The sequence below is a fragment of the Protopterus annectens genome, chromosome 8.part1 (genome assembly GCF_019279795.1).
Source record: "Protopterus annectens isolate FY-2018-M chromosome 8.part1, PAN1.0, whole genome shotgun sequence".
In the NCBI taxonomy this organism is placed as follows: domain Eukaryota; kingdom Metazoa; phylum Chordata; order Ceratodontiformes; family Protopteridae; genus Protopterus; species Protopterus annectens.
In genome coordinates, this window is record NC_056742.1 from 517824621 (window position 1) to 517844202 (window position 19582).

The 19582-nt window shown below is 37.7% G+C and overlaps 1 protein-coding gene across 1 annotated transcript in view; it reads left to right on the forward strand.

The window, feature by feature from the left end:
- The window catches only part of NAGK (N-acetylglucosamine kinase), a 422972-nt gene that overhangs the window by 225060 nt on the left and 178330 nt on the right, over positions 1-19582 (forward strand). Inside the window, exon 5 of the mRNA XM_044081648.1 lies at positions 18931-19043. Coding sequence (XP_043937583.1) covers positions 18931-19043 — 113 coding nt within the window. The remainder of the gene's footprint in view (positions 1-18930; positions 19044-19582) is intronic.

Consider the following 19582-nt stretch of genomic DNA (forward strand, 5'->3'; position numbering starts at 1 on the left):
AGCTGTAGCTGTACAAAGCCAGCTGGATGAGAATTGTATGCTTGGAAATGGAATATACATTGAAAACAGTGAGATTAATAAGATTAATGGTGATGATGATTATTCCTTTGTAACTGTTGATAGATATTAGTGAATTAGAAGTTGAAGATTCTTCAGATCTGGTCAGAAAATATATTCTTGCAATTGGAGATTTAATTATTGGAGGAACTGATACTCATATTTGCAGAGAAGATAATGAATATTAAATAGTGTTATGCATGCCAGGAGCAAAAATAGAGGATGTGAGACAAGCAGTAGAACGCCTTAATTTATTGAAGTACAGATCTGTTTTTATTCATGTTGGTACAAATGATCTCATCCATAAGGACACTCTGTTTGTTAGTAGGGATCTTAAGGCTCTCTTGGATAGCATAACTTGTGCACGTTAGGACGCATTTTCCACAAATCACATATACAAAGAGGAGTCAGGTCGCTCTGAATGAAAATATTTTTTTGGGTAAATATCTACATAAAAAAAATGGCCTGTTTTAAAAAATGGAAATGTGTAGAGCATCTAAGCCTAATTTTGGGCATTCATGTTTAGACAGGATGGCATACATTTGTCAAGATGAGAGAAGAGAATTTTGGCAACAGATATTTTACAGTATTTGGCAAACACAAAGTAGGATTTTTGCCAGGTTGAAAACAGTTCACAGATAACATGTGATGCATCTCTGATGGTTGATAATGCTAGGAGCATTAATAATAGTTTTTTTACTGGAAAATGTGCTATGTTCTAACAAGACTCATGTTATTGTTTGACATGGTTAAGGAACAATGACTGGAAACCAGTTCTGTCAAGGTATAAATGTTTTTGCTGTAACAGACATTGTAACAAAAAGTCAGGTGGAGCTGTAAAGATAGGGATTAAAGATAGTTATGAGACCTGTGATTATTACATGTTCAAGGATGACACCAATACTGTAGATTGTGTAACTGTGGCAATAAAGACAACCCTGTAACATATAACAATTGTTGCAATGTACAGACCACCAGAGTCAAGTGCTGATGACTTAGAGGAATTTAAACATGTCTTGCATGATACACAGGAGGGAAGAATAATAGTTACTGGACTTAAATTTACTAGAAACAAACTGGAATAATATTGATTCAGCATCATTAGTAAGGAAATTATTCACACTGTATGTTCAGGAAAAACATTTGCTTCTGATTGTAAAATAAAAAAATAAAAAAACTACATGGGAATGGAACACATTAGACATTGTGTTCCTAAAGAAATTGGTATTACTTCTGTATGATGTGCAGAGATCATGGGGTTATAAAGGTTAATTTGTTGCTAGATAATTCTGCCAACCTGAAATCTAAAACAATACATGCAGGATTAATTGCAGATTATATAAAACAAAGCAGTCACTATGTAAAACTTATTGGAGTTATGTGTTCAGTGGAAAAAATGCAGAAGGAATGTGGAGAGTTTTGACTGAGAAATTCTTTGAGTGCAAAAAATCAAAAAAAGTGTTTAACATCAGGATCTAGGCATACAGCGTTGGGGGATAAATTTCCATAAGAACAAGATACCCGATTAAAGTGAGAGACAACAAATATAAGAAATGGAAAAGAGGTCAAACCCAGAGTCATACAAACTCTTTTAAGTCTACTTTCATTTTGAGGAAAAATAATGGAGAAGGTAATATTGGATAAGTTGTTATTAGAACTGGAAGGGTTGGGACTTGAAACCATGTATCATCATGTGTATGTTTAAAATAGATCTAGTACCACCTGTAACATGATCTATGACAATATAATAGCTATGAATAAAAATTGTGCTGTTTAAAATAGATCTAGTACCACCTGTAACATGATCTATGACAATATAATAGCTATGAATAAAAATTGTGCTGTGATGTAATTTATAATCCGCTTTAGACAGGTTCCTACACAAAGCCCTCATCAATAAATTACAATACTTTGGTACTGATGTACGCCTGATAAGATGATAGCTGCATGGCTTACAAATAGGACATGGCAAGTATCATACAGCAATTGATCAAGTAAAATTCTTGGTTACAGTCAGGATGCCCCACAGGGCTCTGTCCCACACCATTCTTGTTTAGATTGCATCTTTCAGACCTATCTTTTCTTCATCTGAGATGTTCTACGGTCTGTATTCAGATGACTTGAAATTGGGTAAACTGATTGTATGTGTTACACATAGTGCATGCCTGCAGAAGAACTTTACTAAGTTGACCATTTCGGCAGAGGAGAATAATATGCTGATAAATACATCAAAACCTAAGCATATCAGATTTGGGAGACATAAATTGAAAGGTGAATATTTATTTAATCCAGATTTATAAAATATAAGAAATTGGAAATTATGAGGTCATTGTTAATTACATTAGTCCCAAACTAGAGTATGGAATAACAATATGGAAACCTTATAAGAAAAAAAAAAAGCTGGAAAGAGTACAGGGTAAATGAAATATACCAAGGGCATCCATGGATGTGAAAATTTAAGTTATTATGAAAGACTAAAATATCTGAACTTGTACAGTGTCTCGTATAGATAACTAAGAGGAGACCTTATTCAGATATATAGGGCATTTAGAGACAACTACCTCTGGGAATGTTTGGGGTTATCAAGAAGTAGTACAGAATCATCAGACAATCTATGTAGACGATTCTATAGGAATGAGAGTCTCTGAGAGAGCAGTTGATGCATGGAATAGACTACCAAATTACATTAAGGCAAGTACTAGTTTAGATATTTTTAAGAACATCCTGAACACTTATTATGGTAACAAATTGTTTTGGTATATTGGCAGGACAGAAGGGCATTAATGTCCATGCTTGAAATATTTGTATGTAAATGATGCTCAGAGCCTACTTAGTACTGATGAGGATGCAGCCTGTTATGTTGTCCAGTCCCATGGAAGTATTATTTTTATCCTTTGGTAGGGATTCGAAGACTTGTTGCAAGGTGATTATAGGGAAAACTAAATTCAAGGATAGTGAGGGTATCAATGTCTGTAGGTGGGGTAAAGTTAGCACTAAATTTGTCTGCTAATATATTAGCTATATCCTTGGCATCAGAATGGGTGATATGGATGAGTTGAATGTAGTGTTAGACATGATCTGTTAATTTTCTGACACAACTGAAAAAAAGATTTGTAGTTTCCTTTGGAATCTGTAGTAACTTTATGTTTATACTCTGCTTTACATTTTCTAACAGTGTGTTTTTAAGTTCCTTGATGGTGTGTTTCAGTGTAGTCTTGAAGCAGAGAAATGGGAGTTCCTGCAACTTTTCATTCTTTCCCTTCTTTTGCTGTACAATTTAATGCATGAGTTCCGCCGTAGATGTTTATTCTGCAATTTATTGTTATATTGAGGGTGGATAGGTACAGATTTTTTATGTAACTGCTCAGGTGCTCATAAAAAATCAGAGATGAATATGCAGCCCTCTTATTATGGTCCATTTACAAGGGATTGTTGGGAATTTTGCACAGGTCTTCTATAAGCTGAAGTAGATTTGCCTTGGAGAAGTCCCTTAAGATAATCTCATTGGTGGGCAGTGGTACCATTAGGCCTGACAGATAAGATGACTGATTTGTGGTTAGATTTGGTCAAGGACAAGAAGATGTGGACTGGAGTGTAGGTAGGGGCTACTTCGGTAAGGAGCAGGTCAAGGGTATTAAGAATCTCTAGTGGGTAGTTTTATGAAGTGTAAGAAATGCTGAGCATCAGTATTTTAGAGGTACAAGTGTGATTATCAATGTATAATTGAATCCCCTAGTAAAATGTATTTTATTTTGAACTTTTATGTTTCGCTGGTGTTAAGGCAATTTCTATGATTTTTTGGTGGCACTGATGGGGATCTGTAGCTAGCAGTGAAATAATAGTTGGATTTGTTAAGGGTGATTTGTATCTCCAGGAACTCCACATTAGGGTTGTGAATAATATGATGTGAGGCAGTGGTGTTCCTGACAAATGCAGACACTTCTCACAGCTATCAAAAGGTGAAAGGTATGATAGGCACTAAACTCGGGTATAGAGGGAGTGCTGTTATTCCACCAAAACTGTGTCTCATTAAGCACACAAATATGTGTACAAGTTGCAGGAGGGATGTCCAAATTCAATTTTTTTTAATGTAGGATTGACCAGTAGTGGGTGTGACATTCCTCCTCTAGGCCAGTAATCAAGGAACCTCCTACCACTGACACCTGTGGGGATCGTTCACTTAGAACAAAAATGGATACACACAGTATTTTCAGATGCAGATTTCTGCACCAAGCACAATTTCCGTTAAGAGCACACAGAGAGCACACACAGTCCTGGGGCTGGGATTTCCTCTCCAGGTCCCGAGTAAGACTCTACCTTTCTCTCCACAGAAACCAGTGCTGTGTGTCCCTGTTCCAAGTAGCTGACACACACACACTTTGAGATTTGATTTTCATACACACACACACACACACCTTGGAAAGGCTGGCATAGATTTACCAGCTATGCCCCCTTTGCCAGACTGTAAGGTAGATTCTCTGCCACCAGCCAGATACTTTAAATCTCTTACCAGGATACCCAATTTCTCTTAGTAAAATTAATACTGTACAAATGGCAATGTTTGCAAGCCAAACATGACTTTTAGGAGCATGAAGCCCATAGGGTCACCAATAAATGCAGTTCTGTCAAAGGTTAAACTATTTTCTAAAAGGACAGCCATAATAAAAGGTGTAGATATATTAAATACTAAAATAGAAAACGTGAAAATACTGAATGTATGTTTACAATAAACACCAGAGTTTCATTCCACAGGAAATACAAAAAAATGAGACCATCAGAAAGACTCAGACAGATACAGAAAAACAATACTTGTAGCTAATCTCACTATTTTCCTAACTGAATAATTACAATTCCCTGGTTACTTACTAAAGCAAGGCAAGATGAAGTGGATGAGTGTTCTCTGTTGTCAGGTTCCCAAAAACAGTGTGTGAGTGTCACTACAAACATCTCACTAATATCTAAAATAATTTCAGTGCTGGCTGTAGAATGACATCACATCTGGTCACCTGATTTTGTGGTTTCCCCACTACCCCTCCTGACTAGGTGAACCAGAATCTAGCACAGATGTGTCACAGTGCACATATAAAGTTTTACTATGGCATCTGGAGGCTGTAAAACAATTCAGGTACTTTCATCCTTCTTGTAGAGACTAATCAGCTATTCTCTGGCACTCCAGGGTAGCAATTGCTTTACCACTAAGGACAATAAAAGCAGGAGACCAGTCATTGTGTCTGTGGCTGCATTCTGGCCTGTGAAATAAAATTGTTATGGCCTAAACTAATTTCAAACTATTTTTCTTAAGGTGAGCTAGGCTGAGCTTAACCCCTTCCCTTCCAGCATCCTCTGTTAACATATATACATTTCTTTACTTACAACAGTACAGTCTGATATAAATGGGTATTTTCTTTTCTCTCCAGCAGGACCCATTGTTGATACATTTTTAACACAAGCAGGTTTACAAATACATTTTTAACACAAGCATCTGTACAAATCCGTAAAAAATGAAACAAACGTCCAGGATAGAGTGCCTCTCTAAGAAGTAAGTAACAAATAGATAAGAAAACAAAGAGAGAGACACCACTACTATCAAAGCTGACCCTATATTCCACAAGTAAGCGCTTTCACGTCACTAAGGACGCTTCATCAGACTTTAAACAACACAAAATATAAAACTTAAATGGTTCAAAAACTGTTGAACCAATCAAATTAAATTACACACTAAATCAAAATGCTCATTAATATTTAAAGATACACATATAAAATAAAAATAAAGGCAGTAATAAAAAGCCCTTATTCACAATTCATATAAAATATATAGTGTATTTGCTTACTGACATTAAAATCTTATTTTAAAAACTTTATTATAAAATGTTATTGTTTAAACCTTAATACAAACAATATACATATCTTAACCAACTAATCATTATATTTAGTGAGACAAAGGGCGATCTGCTAAAAATGGTTGTAGAGAAATCCTCTCATTCAGACCATGACCCTTATCTGCTTGTAACTTAATTATCCATCTACGTTCCTGTTTCTCTGTATAAGTCTTAATATTACCTAATCTCACTGTTCTATAAACTGTTTCGAATACCATAAATGTAAATCTATGACTAGTGCCATGTTGTACTATGTGTCTTGCTAAGGCGTTCCTCTCATCCAACTTATTGATGGCATATATATGTGTTCTCTAATTCTTTCTCTCAGTGTCCTATTTGTTTTACCCACATAGAAACTGGTGCATTTCTGGCAAATTGCTAAATACACCAAATCCCTCGATTTACAACCTACATATATACAACACACGTGTTGAATGCCTTAGCAAGACACGTAGTACAACATGGCACTAGTCATAGATTTACATTTATGGTATTAGAAACGGTATACAGAGCAGTGAGATTAGGTAATATCAAGACTTATACAGAGAAACAGGAACGTAGATGGATAATTAAGTTACAAGCAGATAAGGGTCATGGTCTGAATGAGAGGATTTCTCTAAAACCATTTTTAGCAGATCGCCCTTTGTGTCATTAAATATAATGATTGGTTGGTTAAGATATGTATTGTTTGTATTAAGGTTTAAACAATAACATTTTATAATAAAGTTTTTAAAATAAGATTTTAATGTCAGTAAGCAAATACACTATATATTTTATATGAATTGTGAATAAGGGCTTTTTATTACTGCCTTTATTTTTATTTTATATGTGTATCTTTAAATATTAATGAGCATTTTGATTCAGTGTGTAATTTAATTTGATTGGTTCAACAGTTTTTGAATCATTATTTAAGAAGTTTTATATTTTGTGTTGTTTAAAGTCTGATGAAGCGTCCTTAGTGACGTGAAATCGCTTACTTGTGGAATAAAGGGTCAGCTTCGATAGTCGTGGTGTGCCTCTTTTTGTTTTCTTATCTATTTGTTACTTATTTCTTAGAGAGGCACTCTACCCTGGACTTTTTTTCGTTTTTTACTGGATTTCATTTTTGAATAACTAAGGGGACATGACAGAAGAGACCCATTTAACTTTACCACTGGGAGAAATCCCCTCTAAAGTTACTGTTACTTTTTCACAGTTGTTGAAAGCGGAAGGGAATCTGTTATTGAAATATTCACGCCAAGATTTACTTGCCAATGCTCAAGAGGCAGTCTTAATATCGAGATGTTACAGTTGACAAGGAAATTGGAAGGTGTAATGACTAAACTTAAACATAGTTGATGGCAACGAAAACGCATGGAGGCTTGCATGTGTTTTCGAATAGTCCCGAGAGGTTTATGCATCTTGAAGATGCCTACTTTTGGTTCAACTTACCCTGAACTCTTGATTAACTGGCAAAAGCTGAATCTGGAGAAGAGTTTTGGCTATATAAAACTATTGATAATGAATTATGTAACTATTTAGACTGCCCTCAGTGAAGAAGCCAATCGAATTCAACAGCAATTAGCTTAGTTGGTTTTTAGTGTCGAAATGAATGATTTTTTGCGAGACATGAATGATACACTTGTAGCTCTTGATAGCAAGTTACTACAAGCTAAAAGGAAGAAATTAGAAAGGGATTCCCTAGATTTTATTAATGGGAATGTGTTCTCATGGCCGAAATAACAATCACAGAGTAGAGAGACCGATTCTCAACTCTAAACCAATCGGATTCTTCCTTCACGGCAAGTACCACCTTCTGACATCAAGTCGTATACTACTGCAGTGATAGGAAATAGTAAGAGCTATGAATTTCCGGCAGAGAAGACATTGCCTCCATTCGTGGAGCCTTCTGCGGATGCCATTACAGAGACTTTGCAACGAGCTGAGCCAATTGTGAGAAGGAAACGTATCTCACCTGAACCGGTGACTTCGACCTCCACGCAGGACTTCTCTTTTTCTTTTCCTCTCTGTTACAAACCCATTACGAAACCAACCTGGAGTCCAAGCTACTCGGGGAGGAAATGGAAAACATCTAAAGAGAAGCACGAGTTTCAGAGGAAGATTCTGAAACTGGTGCCCAAGGTTTAACTTTTAATTTATCCAAGTATGTATTAACAGACTCTGAGAAAACAGTTTTAGATAAGGAGTTGTCTTTTATCCCATCACAGAATATCAATGTCTTAGAAATGTATGTTTGAAGCTTTTATACGTTGATGATGATAGTATTACACGCAGTAATGAGAACATATTTAGGAAGCCACCTGGTTTTATACCACAGCTGCATCCACTCCTTGATTCATTTGAGAAAGCATGTGAAAAAGATTTGTTGACTATTTTTGAATGTCATAACACTGATTCTAAACCTGATTTTTATAATTTAAATTCCTCAGACAGACAAGCATTACAGACTTTACATACGATCAGATAGTCATTAGACCCGCAGACAATGGGGGGCGCGTTTATCGTGTTAAAGATTATTATACAACAAGCATGGAAAATATGTTATCTGATAATAATACATATAGAATACTTACTTGTATACAACTTGACAAGGTCATTAAAGATGTCCACAGTGATTTGTATGATATGATGATGTGTGGTATTTTAAGTATGGACATTTATAAATATTTTTTGGTAGAGAAGCCTTTAGTACCTACATTTAGAGGGCTACCCAAGATTCACAAAACAATAAATAAACCCCTCTTTAAGACCTATAGTGTCTAGCAAAGGTTGGCTAACTGAGCCCATATCCATATATATGGAGAAACACCTGAGACCTCTGATAGAAACCACTGATTCTGTTTTCAGGGACACACAACATTTGTAGAGACATTATCAGATTGTGAAGTTACCATGCTTGACTATATGGTGACTTTAGATGTCGCGTCACTCTTTACAAGCATTCCAAATGATATAGGAATTGATTACCTGAGACTGTTTCTGATTGAAAAAGGGATACCTAGGGATGATGTGATAAAGAACACTATGTTAATGGATTTAATTCTGAAAAACGATGTATTTGTATATGATGGTGCATATTTTTTACAGATAAATGGTGTAGCAATGGGGACACCCTGCGCTAACTCTTATGCCAATGCTGTGATGGCATATTGGGAAAGTACTTATGTTCTTGCTAATACACATTATTCAAGTTTTATAGTTTATTACAAACGTTTTGTGGATGATGTGCTTTTGATTTGGAGAGGCAGTGTGGATGCCTTGGAAGATTTTATTTCATATATTAATGGGACAACACAGTTTGTCTTTTACAGCTAAATGGTCTGGGCACCAGATAGAGTTTTTAGATGTTGAACTAATGAAGGAAGGAAACACCATACATACTAAGGTGTTTAAGAAGGAATTTAAGAGGAATGCCTTACTATATCATAACAGTATGCATCCCCCACGTGTTTACAAGAGTATTATTAAAAGTCAAACTCTGAGGTTCTCTAGACTCACTAGTAATGATGAGACTCTACAGGTGACACTTCAAGGGATGAGAAAAGAATTTATAGAAAGGGGTTACTATTTACAAGATCTAGAGACCGTGCAAGACTTAGATAGAATGGAGATAGGCAAACCCTATATTAGAAGGAATAGGGTGATATGTATATCCCCAGCCAAGACCGTCCAAGATCAGGTACATAGGGTTGTGATCCCTTACACCAATAACAACAAGAAAGTTTTAGAAGTAATAAGTAAGAATTGGAACATCTTATCGGCGTTAAGTAGACTGACATTTATGTGGTAGTTCATGGGTACAGAGATTTTACCAAAGGGGATGACCATGCACTTTTTGGCATTGAGCTTGAGGCCATGCCTCTAACACCAGGCATCTGTCTCCATGAGGCCCTTCTGTAGGATGTCCACATCATTTGGGGACTTGACTATAGCCCCTAGTTTGCAGTCATCTGTGAATGTCATTAGCCAGTGGGCCTTCTGTGTTGGCCTGTACTTCAGAGAAGTAGATACCAAACAGGAGAGGTCCCAGGACTGAACCCTATGGTACTCCACTTGTCACTGGTTTGGAGTCAGATTTGGAGTCTGCAACTTTTACAGTGTGGGTTCTGTCAGTGAGCCAGTTGGCAGCCCATCTTGTGACGTAGGGATTTATACCTAGTTTAGTGAGTTTAACTATAATCCCAGAATGGGGGATGGTGTCCAAAGCCTTGGTGAGGTTAAGATAGGCTGTGTGAACCACCTTACCCTTGTCTACGGCTTTGGTGACTGCCTCAAAGAAGTTGATCAGGTTCAGAAGGCATGATCTGCCTTTCACAAACCCAAACTGGGTGGGATCCAAAGTTTGAAGGTTACTAATGTCTTTGTTTATGAGTTCCATCATAATACTTTCCATGGCCTTGCAGACCAGGCTCGTCAGGCTAATAGGGCGATAGTTCCCAGGATCAGTGGTGGCTCCCCCTTTGTGGAGTGGGATAACTGTTGCTGTGCACCATTCAGTGGGCACAAAGCCTGACGTGAGACTGTGATTGAACATGGTGCTTAAGTGGGGAGCCAGTTCATTCTGTAGTTTGTGTAAAATGCAGCCTGGGATGTTGTCCTGTCTCATGGATGCTGTGTTTTTGGTTTTAGAGAGTGCAGCTTTTACCTGCATAGATGTGATTACAGGGACTCTGCATTCTTCCTGTATAGATATGGGCCCTTGAGGGGGTGAGACTCGGGTAAAGTTAGCACTGAACCTATCTGCCAGGATGTTGGCAATATCAGTTGGTTCTGTAATTCTCTTGCTGTTGTGCTGTAACTGAGAGCAGATCTAGGTGTTGCCATTGAGATTCTTGACATAGCTATAGAATGCTTTGTGGTTGCCCTTAGAATCAGTGGTGATTTTTTTTTTTTATCGCTAGCTTTGGAGGATCTTATAAGGGATCTCAGCTTCTTACTGTGGATGAGCAGGGAGCTCCTCCACTCATGGGATTTTACTCTCTTTTGCAACAGTTTCTTCCTTCTGTTGTAGAGTTTGTTTATGGCAGGGGACAACCAGATTGTCTTCCTTTTTTTGGAGGATAGCTTCTTGGTTCTGTTTGGGATAGCAGGATCCATGCACTCGTGTAAGTGCTTATAGGGTGCATTTGTGTAGGATTCAGCAGTCATAACTGTATTGCCCATCTGCATGGGTGTCATGAAGTTCGCCACTTCTGTCTTAAGAAGCATGAAGTTGGCTTTGGAGAAATCTTTTACTGTGGTTTCCTTAATGGGATGCGGATAATCTAGGGTGATTAGCTTATGGTCTGATCTGACCAACGAGGAGTTGACTTCAGGTGTGGAACACTGGTTACTCATGTTGGTAATGACTAGGTCTAGAATATTGTTGCCCCTGGTGGGGGTGTGGATAAGTTGATCCAGGGCATTGGAATTTAATTAATTCCAGAAAGCGTTGAGCCCATTATTAGGGTGTTTGGTTGAACCCTAATATTTTCCAGTATATCAAGAAAAGAGGAGTGGGAATCCTGGGGCATGGTGGGGGATCTGTAGCAAGCTAAAATTTGGATTGCAGTTTTGCCCAGAGTTAGTTACACTTGGATAACCTTGGATGCATTATGCTGCGCAACTAGCCTGGAGGTGTGGATATTCTTAATGAATATGGACACACCTCCACCTTTGGTGTTCTGGTCCAGTTATATGGCTGAAAAGTGTGGTATGAGTTATAGCCTGGTAATGCAGGGGTGCTCTGTAAAGCCGTGAATCTGATCTCAGTTGCTGCATAGATATCTATGTTCTCCATTTTAAGGAGTGCCTTGAGTGAGTGCATTTTGAGATTTAGACTTCTAACATTGAGTTGCATTACCCTCAGTTTTTGCTTGCCTGTTTCTGTTACGGTGGTGAATTTGTCATTTGAACCTTGCCTAAAGGCACTATAGGGGCTACAAGCCCCTTAGCCAGTATCCGGAATCCCAAGGGCGACAGGTGCAGGCCATCTCTGGCAAAGCATCGTGGTCTGTCGGCCATGTCATCTCACGCAGACAGATACTGGATCCCCTTAGAATGACACCAGAAGCTTAGCCAATTGTTGAATCATTTTGTCCTTGTACTGCAGTATCATTCTGAGCGATGGCAGGATGCTACTCAGGGCTAGGGTCATACCTGCCTGGGCTACAAAACTGGAGAGCTCTTCCGTGTCTCTTATCAAGTAGTCCAGGGAGGTACATCTCAGATCATTCACACCAACATGGACAAAGGCAGAGTCATATTTGTATACTTGTGGAGTGACCTGAGTATGTGGGTTATGTGGCAGATCCTGGCACACGACAGGCAGCTGACAGTAACCTTCTTTTTTAACCTAGTGAGTGGGACATCAGTGTGCTTGACTATAGAGTCTCCTATGACTAGTGTGTTGGGTACATTGTTTTGCCTTATGGGCTGTGGTTTATTGGCACACCGAGTCTGTGGGCTGTGTCATTTGGGCTGTGTTGGGGGTTGGAGGTTGCTTGCGTTTCTGCTTTGGAGGTCTCTGTTGCTTGAGCAGATTATTATTGAGAGCCTCTGCAAATGTTTTTGTGTTTCTATGTGTGGATTTTGGTGGTGTAGGTTAGTAGGACTATGTGATGAGTGTGGTGTGGTGCAAGTGTTTACCTTCTCCTCTTGACTGTCAAGTTCTGTCTTGGTTGAAAAGAGCTTTACCTCCAGTTTGGCTAGATAAGTGCATCTCTCACAGGTTGTGGTGTTGGGTGGTAGTAGGAGAGGGTTGTCTGTGTACATTAGGCAATTGCTACATTGCCCCAGGATGCCCAGATTCATCAGTTAGACAGGAGAGAACACTGGGAGCTGACCCTTGGACATGCCTGATTAAAAAACTACTTTCCTCTAGACAAGTGAGGAAAGTGAGTAGAAGAGCTGTTTTTCTCTAAGCAAGTGAGGAAAGTAAGTACAAAAATTGTTTTCCTCTAGGTAAAGAGGAAGGTTGAGTGCTGTAGCGTATTTAGTGCTAACAACAAGTTCTGAACAAGTGCTGAGCACGAATAAGCAAATTCAAGTGTTAAAACTAAGAATCTGTACCTGGATTTTGTGGTAGATAGGCTACCTAGTGCTTACCACTCCCACTTATAAGCTAGAAGGCTTCCCTCCAACACAGAAAGGCTTTGGGGGCTCAGAAGCTTAGAAACAGTCCTGGATGCAGCAGATCTGTATCTGGACTAGACTAGTTTCAGGAAAGGCAGGAAACAAGCTTAAAATTTTTTTTTTGGAAAGGGAGAAAGGAGAAACGGAAGATAATTCAAAATTAAGGACCTTAAGTGGCTTGCCCTTCACAAATGTTCTCTCTGTATTAGGTAGAATGAGCTAGTGACATTAGACTGGAATAGGATAGAGCTGAATAGATGGGACTGGTAGGAGTGCCTGAAATTAAAATATGATCTCGCTGTGCTCGGTTGAGTGAGCAAATGAGATAGGCCCAGGAGGAGTGGTCAAACACAAATTTACAGGAAGGGTGGGCAATTCCAAAGCCACCAAGATTAATACCAGAACACGTCCAAGAACAGGGACGGTGGGTGGGAAACTAACTGCAGAGACAGAGAGAGAGCCCAGTATTCCATGAAACAATTACATAGAAAAATAAATAACTATAGAGAGAGACAGACCACGATATTCAATGAAACAATTAGACAGAAAAAATAAAATGCAGTACAATCTTTAACACTGCAAGTTTGTACTTAACTCAGCTAGTAATGCAGTTGATTGTAGGTATGTAGCAGAAGCCAAAGAACTCGGATATTGAGCAGTAATGTTGTAGAGATACGAACTTAATTCAACATGGAAGCCCCTTCAGGACATTTTGTGAGTATATCAAGTTTAATAACCACTTTGATTGCTGCATGGAGATTAAATTATAATGACATTTGTTTTTTTTTTCAGTTTTAGGAATACTGTATCCTTTTTTTTCTTTTTATTGAATACAATAAATTTTACAAGAATAATCCTGTGAGCAATCAGCACGAGTATTTTACCGCATTTCTAAGTACATTTTCAGATTGAATACAGTGTATTCAGAGAAAAGGTAGTGTGTTTACATTTAAGTACAGGAGCCTTCATAAAATCAAGCAAATGTTATCCTTTACTTTGAAAGAGATTCGTCTAAAAACAAACTTAAAGCATAAGCTATTTTTGCACAAAACACTCATTATTTTGAAAAATCTGTGGTGAAAATGTAGCAGTACTGGTCAGATAGGAAATTAAATTTAGTGGAGACAGCTTACATAATTTTAATATTTTGTTTTGAATCTGAATGATAAAAGTTATTCCTGACTTCTAGAATTACTTTAATATTCAGCAGATTATTTCCTCGCATTTTGAGAAGACAGAGGGTTTGTTTCTATATTTTAGCAGTAATTTACACGCAGTCATATATTTTTGCGCTGTTTTTACAAAAATTTTTTCAGTTCATATTGTTTGGGTTGATACATTTGGTTGTAATATTGAATTTTATAATCATTAAGAGTATGGAGTATGGTATATATTCAAGTATGGTTGTTGTACAATGTTCATGAAAAGGTGACTAAAATTGTCATTTTTTAAGTTAAACTGAGTTTTAAAACACTAGCTATTTTAAGTTTTTTTATTTTAGAGAAATCCATAATTTATTTAAGTATTTAAGTCTAGTTGATTTTGTATGATATGCATTAGATGCAGTAGAAAGTGTGAAACGTTTTGCTGGTGTACTGTACTAGCAAAGCTTTGTATAGTAGACTTTTTTTTTTAATAGAATGTATCTGATAAAAGTTTTCCATATATTCTGATATACTGAAGTATTCTATGATTGCATTGTATAACAAAAGAGAGAGAAAAAAGCAAATCACATGAATTTTCACACTTCTCTTAAGTGTACAAGATTTAGCAATACCATTCTTTGAGTTTAGAGCATGGCATAGCAATCCAACTTTGTATTTTCTCTTTTGTGATCAGTTCTGTGAGATAATTTAGATCATCTACCATAGAAATATAACCCTTGCTGAATGAAAAAGTGAGGAATAATGCTGCTTTAGATATTAGTGCTATATGTTTTGTGACTTTTTATATGTACATTTTCTATCTGCATTTCAGTGTTCACATTTATCCTGCTTCACTTGCTTTGTCTTTTATCACGTGATGCTGTAATATACTTATTTTCTTTTTAATACCAGTTTGGCAATTCCTGAGCACTCCCTGTCTGTTGCCTTTTCTTTTGATAACAGATTTGAGCAGCACATTGATGAGAGGCTGGCAGTTACCTGCACAATTTAATTTACTTTTGCTTTTTTTTTTTTTTTTGCTTAGGGTCTTTAACCTCCAGTTCATCCATCCTGCTACATGCTGTTGCATACTTGGGATTGGAATGGTGGTCTCTATATGATGCATGAGTGATTCTACACACCACCACCACAGATATAGCACAAGGCATTGCTTGTCAATCCTTGTATGCAGCTGACCCAGTGCTCCTGGTATATTCTGTTAGCCTGTGCTTGGAGCAGCTACAATGGTAGGTCTGGCAGCCTCCCTTCTTGCCAACTGGATAGGTGAGCTGGTATTAGACATTTATTCTTATCCTCTCTGGATACAGTAGATATAAAAAGTGTACATACCCCTGTTAAAATGCCAGGTTTTTGTGATATAAAAAATGAGACCACAATAAATAATTTCAAAACTTTTCCCACCATAATGTGACCTATAACCTGTACAATTCAATTGAAAAACAAATCTGTTAGGGGAAAAATATAAAAAAATAAAAAAAAGTACAATAAGCCGGTTGCATAAGTGTGCACACCCTTAAACTAATACTTATTTGAAGCACCTTTTGATTTAATTACAGCATTCAGTCATCTTGGGTAGGAGCATGGCACATCTTGACTTGGCAATATTTGCCCACTCTTCCTTGGAAAAGTGCTACAAATCGATCAGATTGTGAGGGCATCTCTTGCGCACAGCCCTCTTCAGGTCACCCCAGAGATTTTCTATTGGATTTAGGTCTAGACTCTGTCTGGGCAATTCCAAAACTTTAATTTTCTTCTGGTGAAGTCATTCTTTTGTTGATTTGGATGTATGCTTGGGATCATTGTTGTGTTGAAAGGTGAAATTTCTCTTCATCTTCAGCTTTTTATCAGACGCCTGAAGGTTTGGGGCCAAAAGTGACTGGTATTTGGAATTGTTCATTATTCCCTCCACCTTGACTAAAGCCCCAATTCCAGTTGAAGAAAAGCAACCCCAAAGCATTGATACTGCCACCACCATGCTTCACCATGGGGATGGTGTTCTTTTGGTGATAAGAAGTGTTGTTTTTGCGCCAAATATACCTTTTGAAATTGTGGCCAAAAAGTTCAACCTTTGTCTCATCAGACCATGACACATTTTCCCACATGCTTTTGTGAGACTTGATGTATTGTTTTGCAAATTTTAGCCAGGCCTGGATGTTTTTCTGTGTAAGAAATGGCTTCCGTCTTACAATCCTACCCCATAGTCTAGACATATGGAGAATACAGGAGATTGTTGTCGCATGTAGTACACAACCAGTACTTGTCAGAAATTCCTTCAGCTCCTTCAGTGTTGCTGTAGGTCTGTTGGCAGCCTCCCTGACCAGTTTTCATCTGGTCTTTTCATCAATTTTGGAGGAATGTCCAGTTCTTTGCAACGTCACTGTTGTCCCATGTTTTCTCCGCTTTTTGATGACTGTCTTCACTGTGTTCCATGGTACATCCAATGGTGTGGAAATTTTTCTGCACCCTTCTCCTGACTGATACCTTTCAATAATGAGATATTTTTGATGCTTTGTAAGCTCTCTGCGAACCATGGCTTTTGCTGTAGCAGGCAACTGAGTAAATATCAGGAAAATCCTTCTAGGACAGCTGAACTTTATTTGGGGTCTTTTTAATTGATGGCAGATGTGTACCCAAGAAGACTGAATGTTGTAATTAAATCAAAAGGTACTTCAAAAAAGTATTAGTTTAAGGGTGTGCACACAACCAGCTTATTGTACATTTTTTATTTTTTATATTTTTCCTCTAACAGATTTGTTTGTTTTTCAATTGAATTGTACAGGTTATAGGTCACACTAAAGCTGGGAAAAGATTTGAAATGATTTATTGTGGTCTCATTTTTTTATATCGCAAAAACCTGGCATTTTAACAGGGGTGTGTACACGTTTTATATCCACTGTAGCTCCTCCTGAATTCAGGTTAGGTACAAACCCGTACGTCACCCGGTGGATAACCAACTGGCTCACAGGACCCAAGAAGTTAGAATTGGGGAGTCCATCTCTATAAAGGGATCAGTCACAAGTGGAGTCCCTCAGAGATCAGTCCTTGGACCTCTCCTTTTTGGAGTTTACTTCTCAGACGTCAAGGCCAATATCAGTGGTCTCTGGCTGACTAAATTTGCAGATGGTTACAAATTAGGAGCTGTCATTGAATCTCACACTGACACAAATGTTCTGCAGGAGGAGCTGACAAACAACTGGTGTCAGAGCCATGGACTAAAACTAAATGCCAAAAAATGCATAATAGTATCATTTGGGAAGTTAGCCATCCCTGGTAACTATCATATTGACCACACACCCCTTAGAGTTGACCCTGTAGTCGGGGACTGAGGGATACACACAGATAGTAATCTAGCCTTTGACCATCATGCGTCTACAGTGTTGAGGAAATCATTTTGGGTTGCGCAACTTATAAACAAAGTTATGGCATCTAAGTCCAAGGAAGTCATTGTTCCACTGTATTCGGCATTCATCAAACCTTTCATTGAGTACAATGCCCCCTTTGGTATGTACCTAACCAGGCATATCTAACAATTGGAACATCTGCAGAGGTTCCTCACTAAAAGATTACAGGGTGTAAGTAAAATGTCCTATGCACACTGCCTCAAGTCCCTATCTCTGTATTTTGTCTCCTACAGGCTTTTGAGGAGAGATCTATGCCTGGCAGACAGGGCATTGTCAGACCCTTCTCTAATGGACATCCTGCATAATCCACAAAACAAAGAGCATCAGAGTTACCCATTCTAAAGACTTAAACCTTGCCTGTGATATTAATAGGACCTGTTGGATAGATAGGTATGTATCCCAGAAACTACCTGGTCTATGGAACAGGCTCCCCATCCATGTGAAGCAGAGTTCCTCCCTAACCCAATTCAAGTGCAACTTGGACATTTGGATGGGAAACTGGAAATTCATCCCAGGTTTGGCACCTATGTCTCTAAGGGACACAGGTAACCTGTAATTGGTTCATCTCCCAGGCCCATGCTTACGCTTATGAAGGGTATCAGAACTTGTTAGAGATTTTGGATGCATGGCTAGGTTTAAAAAGCCCCTTGTGGTTGTTTGCCTAGTAAAACCTATGAACCTGGATGGCTGTGTTTGAGTTGAACATGTCACTCTTTGCCATAGAACTAGCTTACAAAAGTTACTTTTGCAGAGCCTTCTCATAGATGTGAGTACAGATCTGTTTTTGCAAAAGTAATTTGGTAGTTAACATACTCCATTACAAACAAAAATTATATGTATACATATATATATATATATATATATATATATATATGTTATAAAATAGACGTACTGTACAGAAGGCAGCTGTAAAAGAAATAATCATATAATATAAGAGGATGGTTTTCTAGTACTGTACTGCCTTCACAACAAACAAAATACAGGATCATGTGATGTTTGAATCCATTTATTTTTCCCTACATTTTGGATTATTGGTGTCTTCTGTGTAGAGGCTGCAGCTCCAGGCTTTACTTGTTTTCCATTATGTGCAGAGTTCTGTGCTATGTTCTGCTTCCGAATTTTAAATTCTGATTTTGAAAGATATTGCTTAGATAAATGTATTTTCTTGATCGTTATTATTTTCATTTATAAGTGCATTTTATTCAAGTATATATTTAGCACAATTTAATTGTTAGATTTCCTGCTTTCTATAGAACTGTGCATTGTATTTGGGTTGTAAATCTGGCAAACTTTTTTTCTGTTTTATGTTTTTAGCTTATTGGATTGCACATCTAGCCATCAAGATGGTTTTTGATACTATGGACAATTTTATAGTCCCACCACATGACATCAGCAAAATCAAAAATGCCATGTTTGAGTATTTCCAGGTACACCTCATCGCATTTGTTGGTGTCTTAAACAACAAATGGCTTAGTATGTTTTTTTTGTAGTTGGCTCATGGTAAAAAAATAAATAAATAATTTGCTGTTTTGTTTTTTCATGTGTGGCCTAATGCCATGTTGTTGTTTTCATGATTCACAGTTATCAGATATCGGTATAATGGCCTCTGCTTTGTCTTGTAATTCAGAGTGACATAAGCTGTTTTCCTAAAAAAAGTTTCAGTGTCAGACTAATATGTCAACAGAGGTGTGAGGGTAAAACCATTGACTGTTGCAGAATGCACATAGCTGCTGTTTCTACCAACAGAATAGCATTGCTTTTTACCACTATCACAAGTGGAAGGTTGAGGCCTGTCAAGTCCTCTCAGTCTTGCAGAGATGTATTTAGGACAAGTATATTGGAAATAATATAGTTCAAAGAATCATTCAGAGTGTCTTAAGTCTAAAGACACCCAGTAAAACTGCAAGCTTGCCGAAGTTGAGACCACAAGTCCAAGCCTAAGGACTTGTGCTTGGATTTTCTCCAT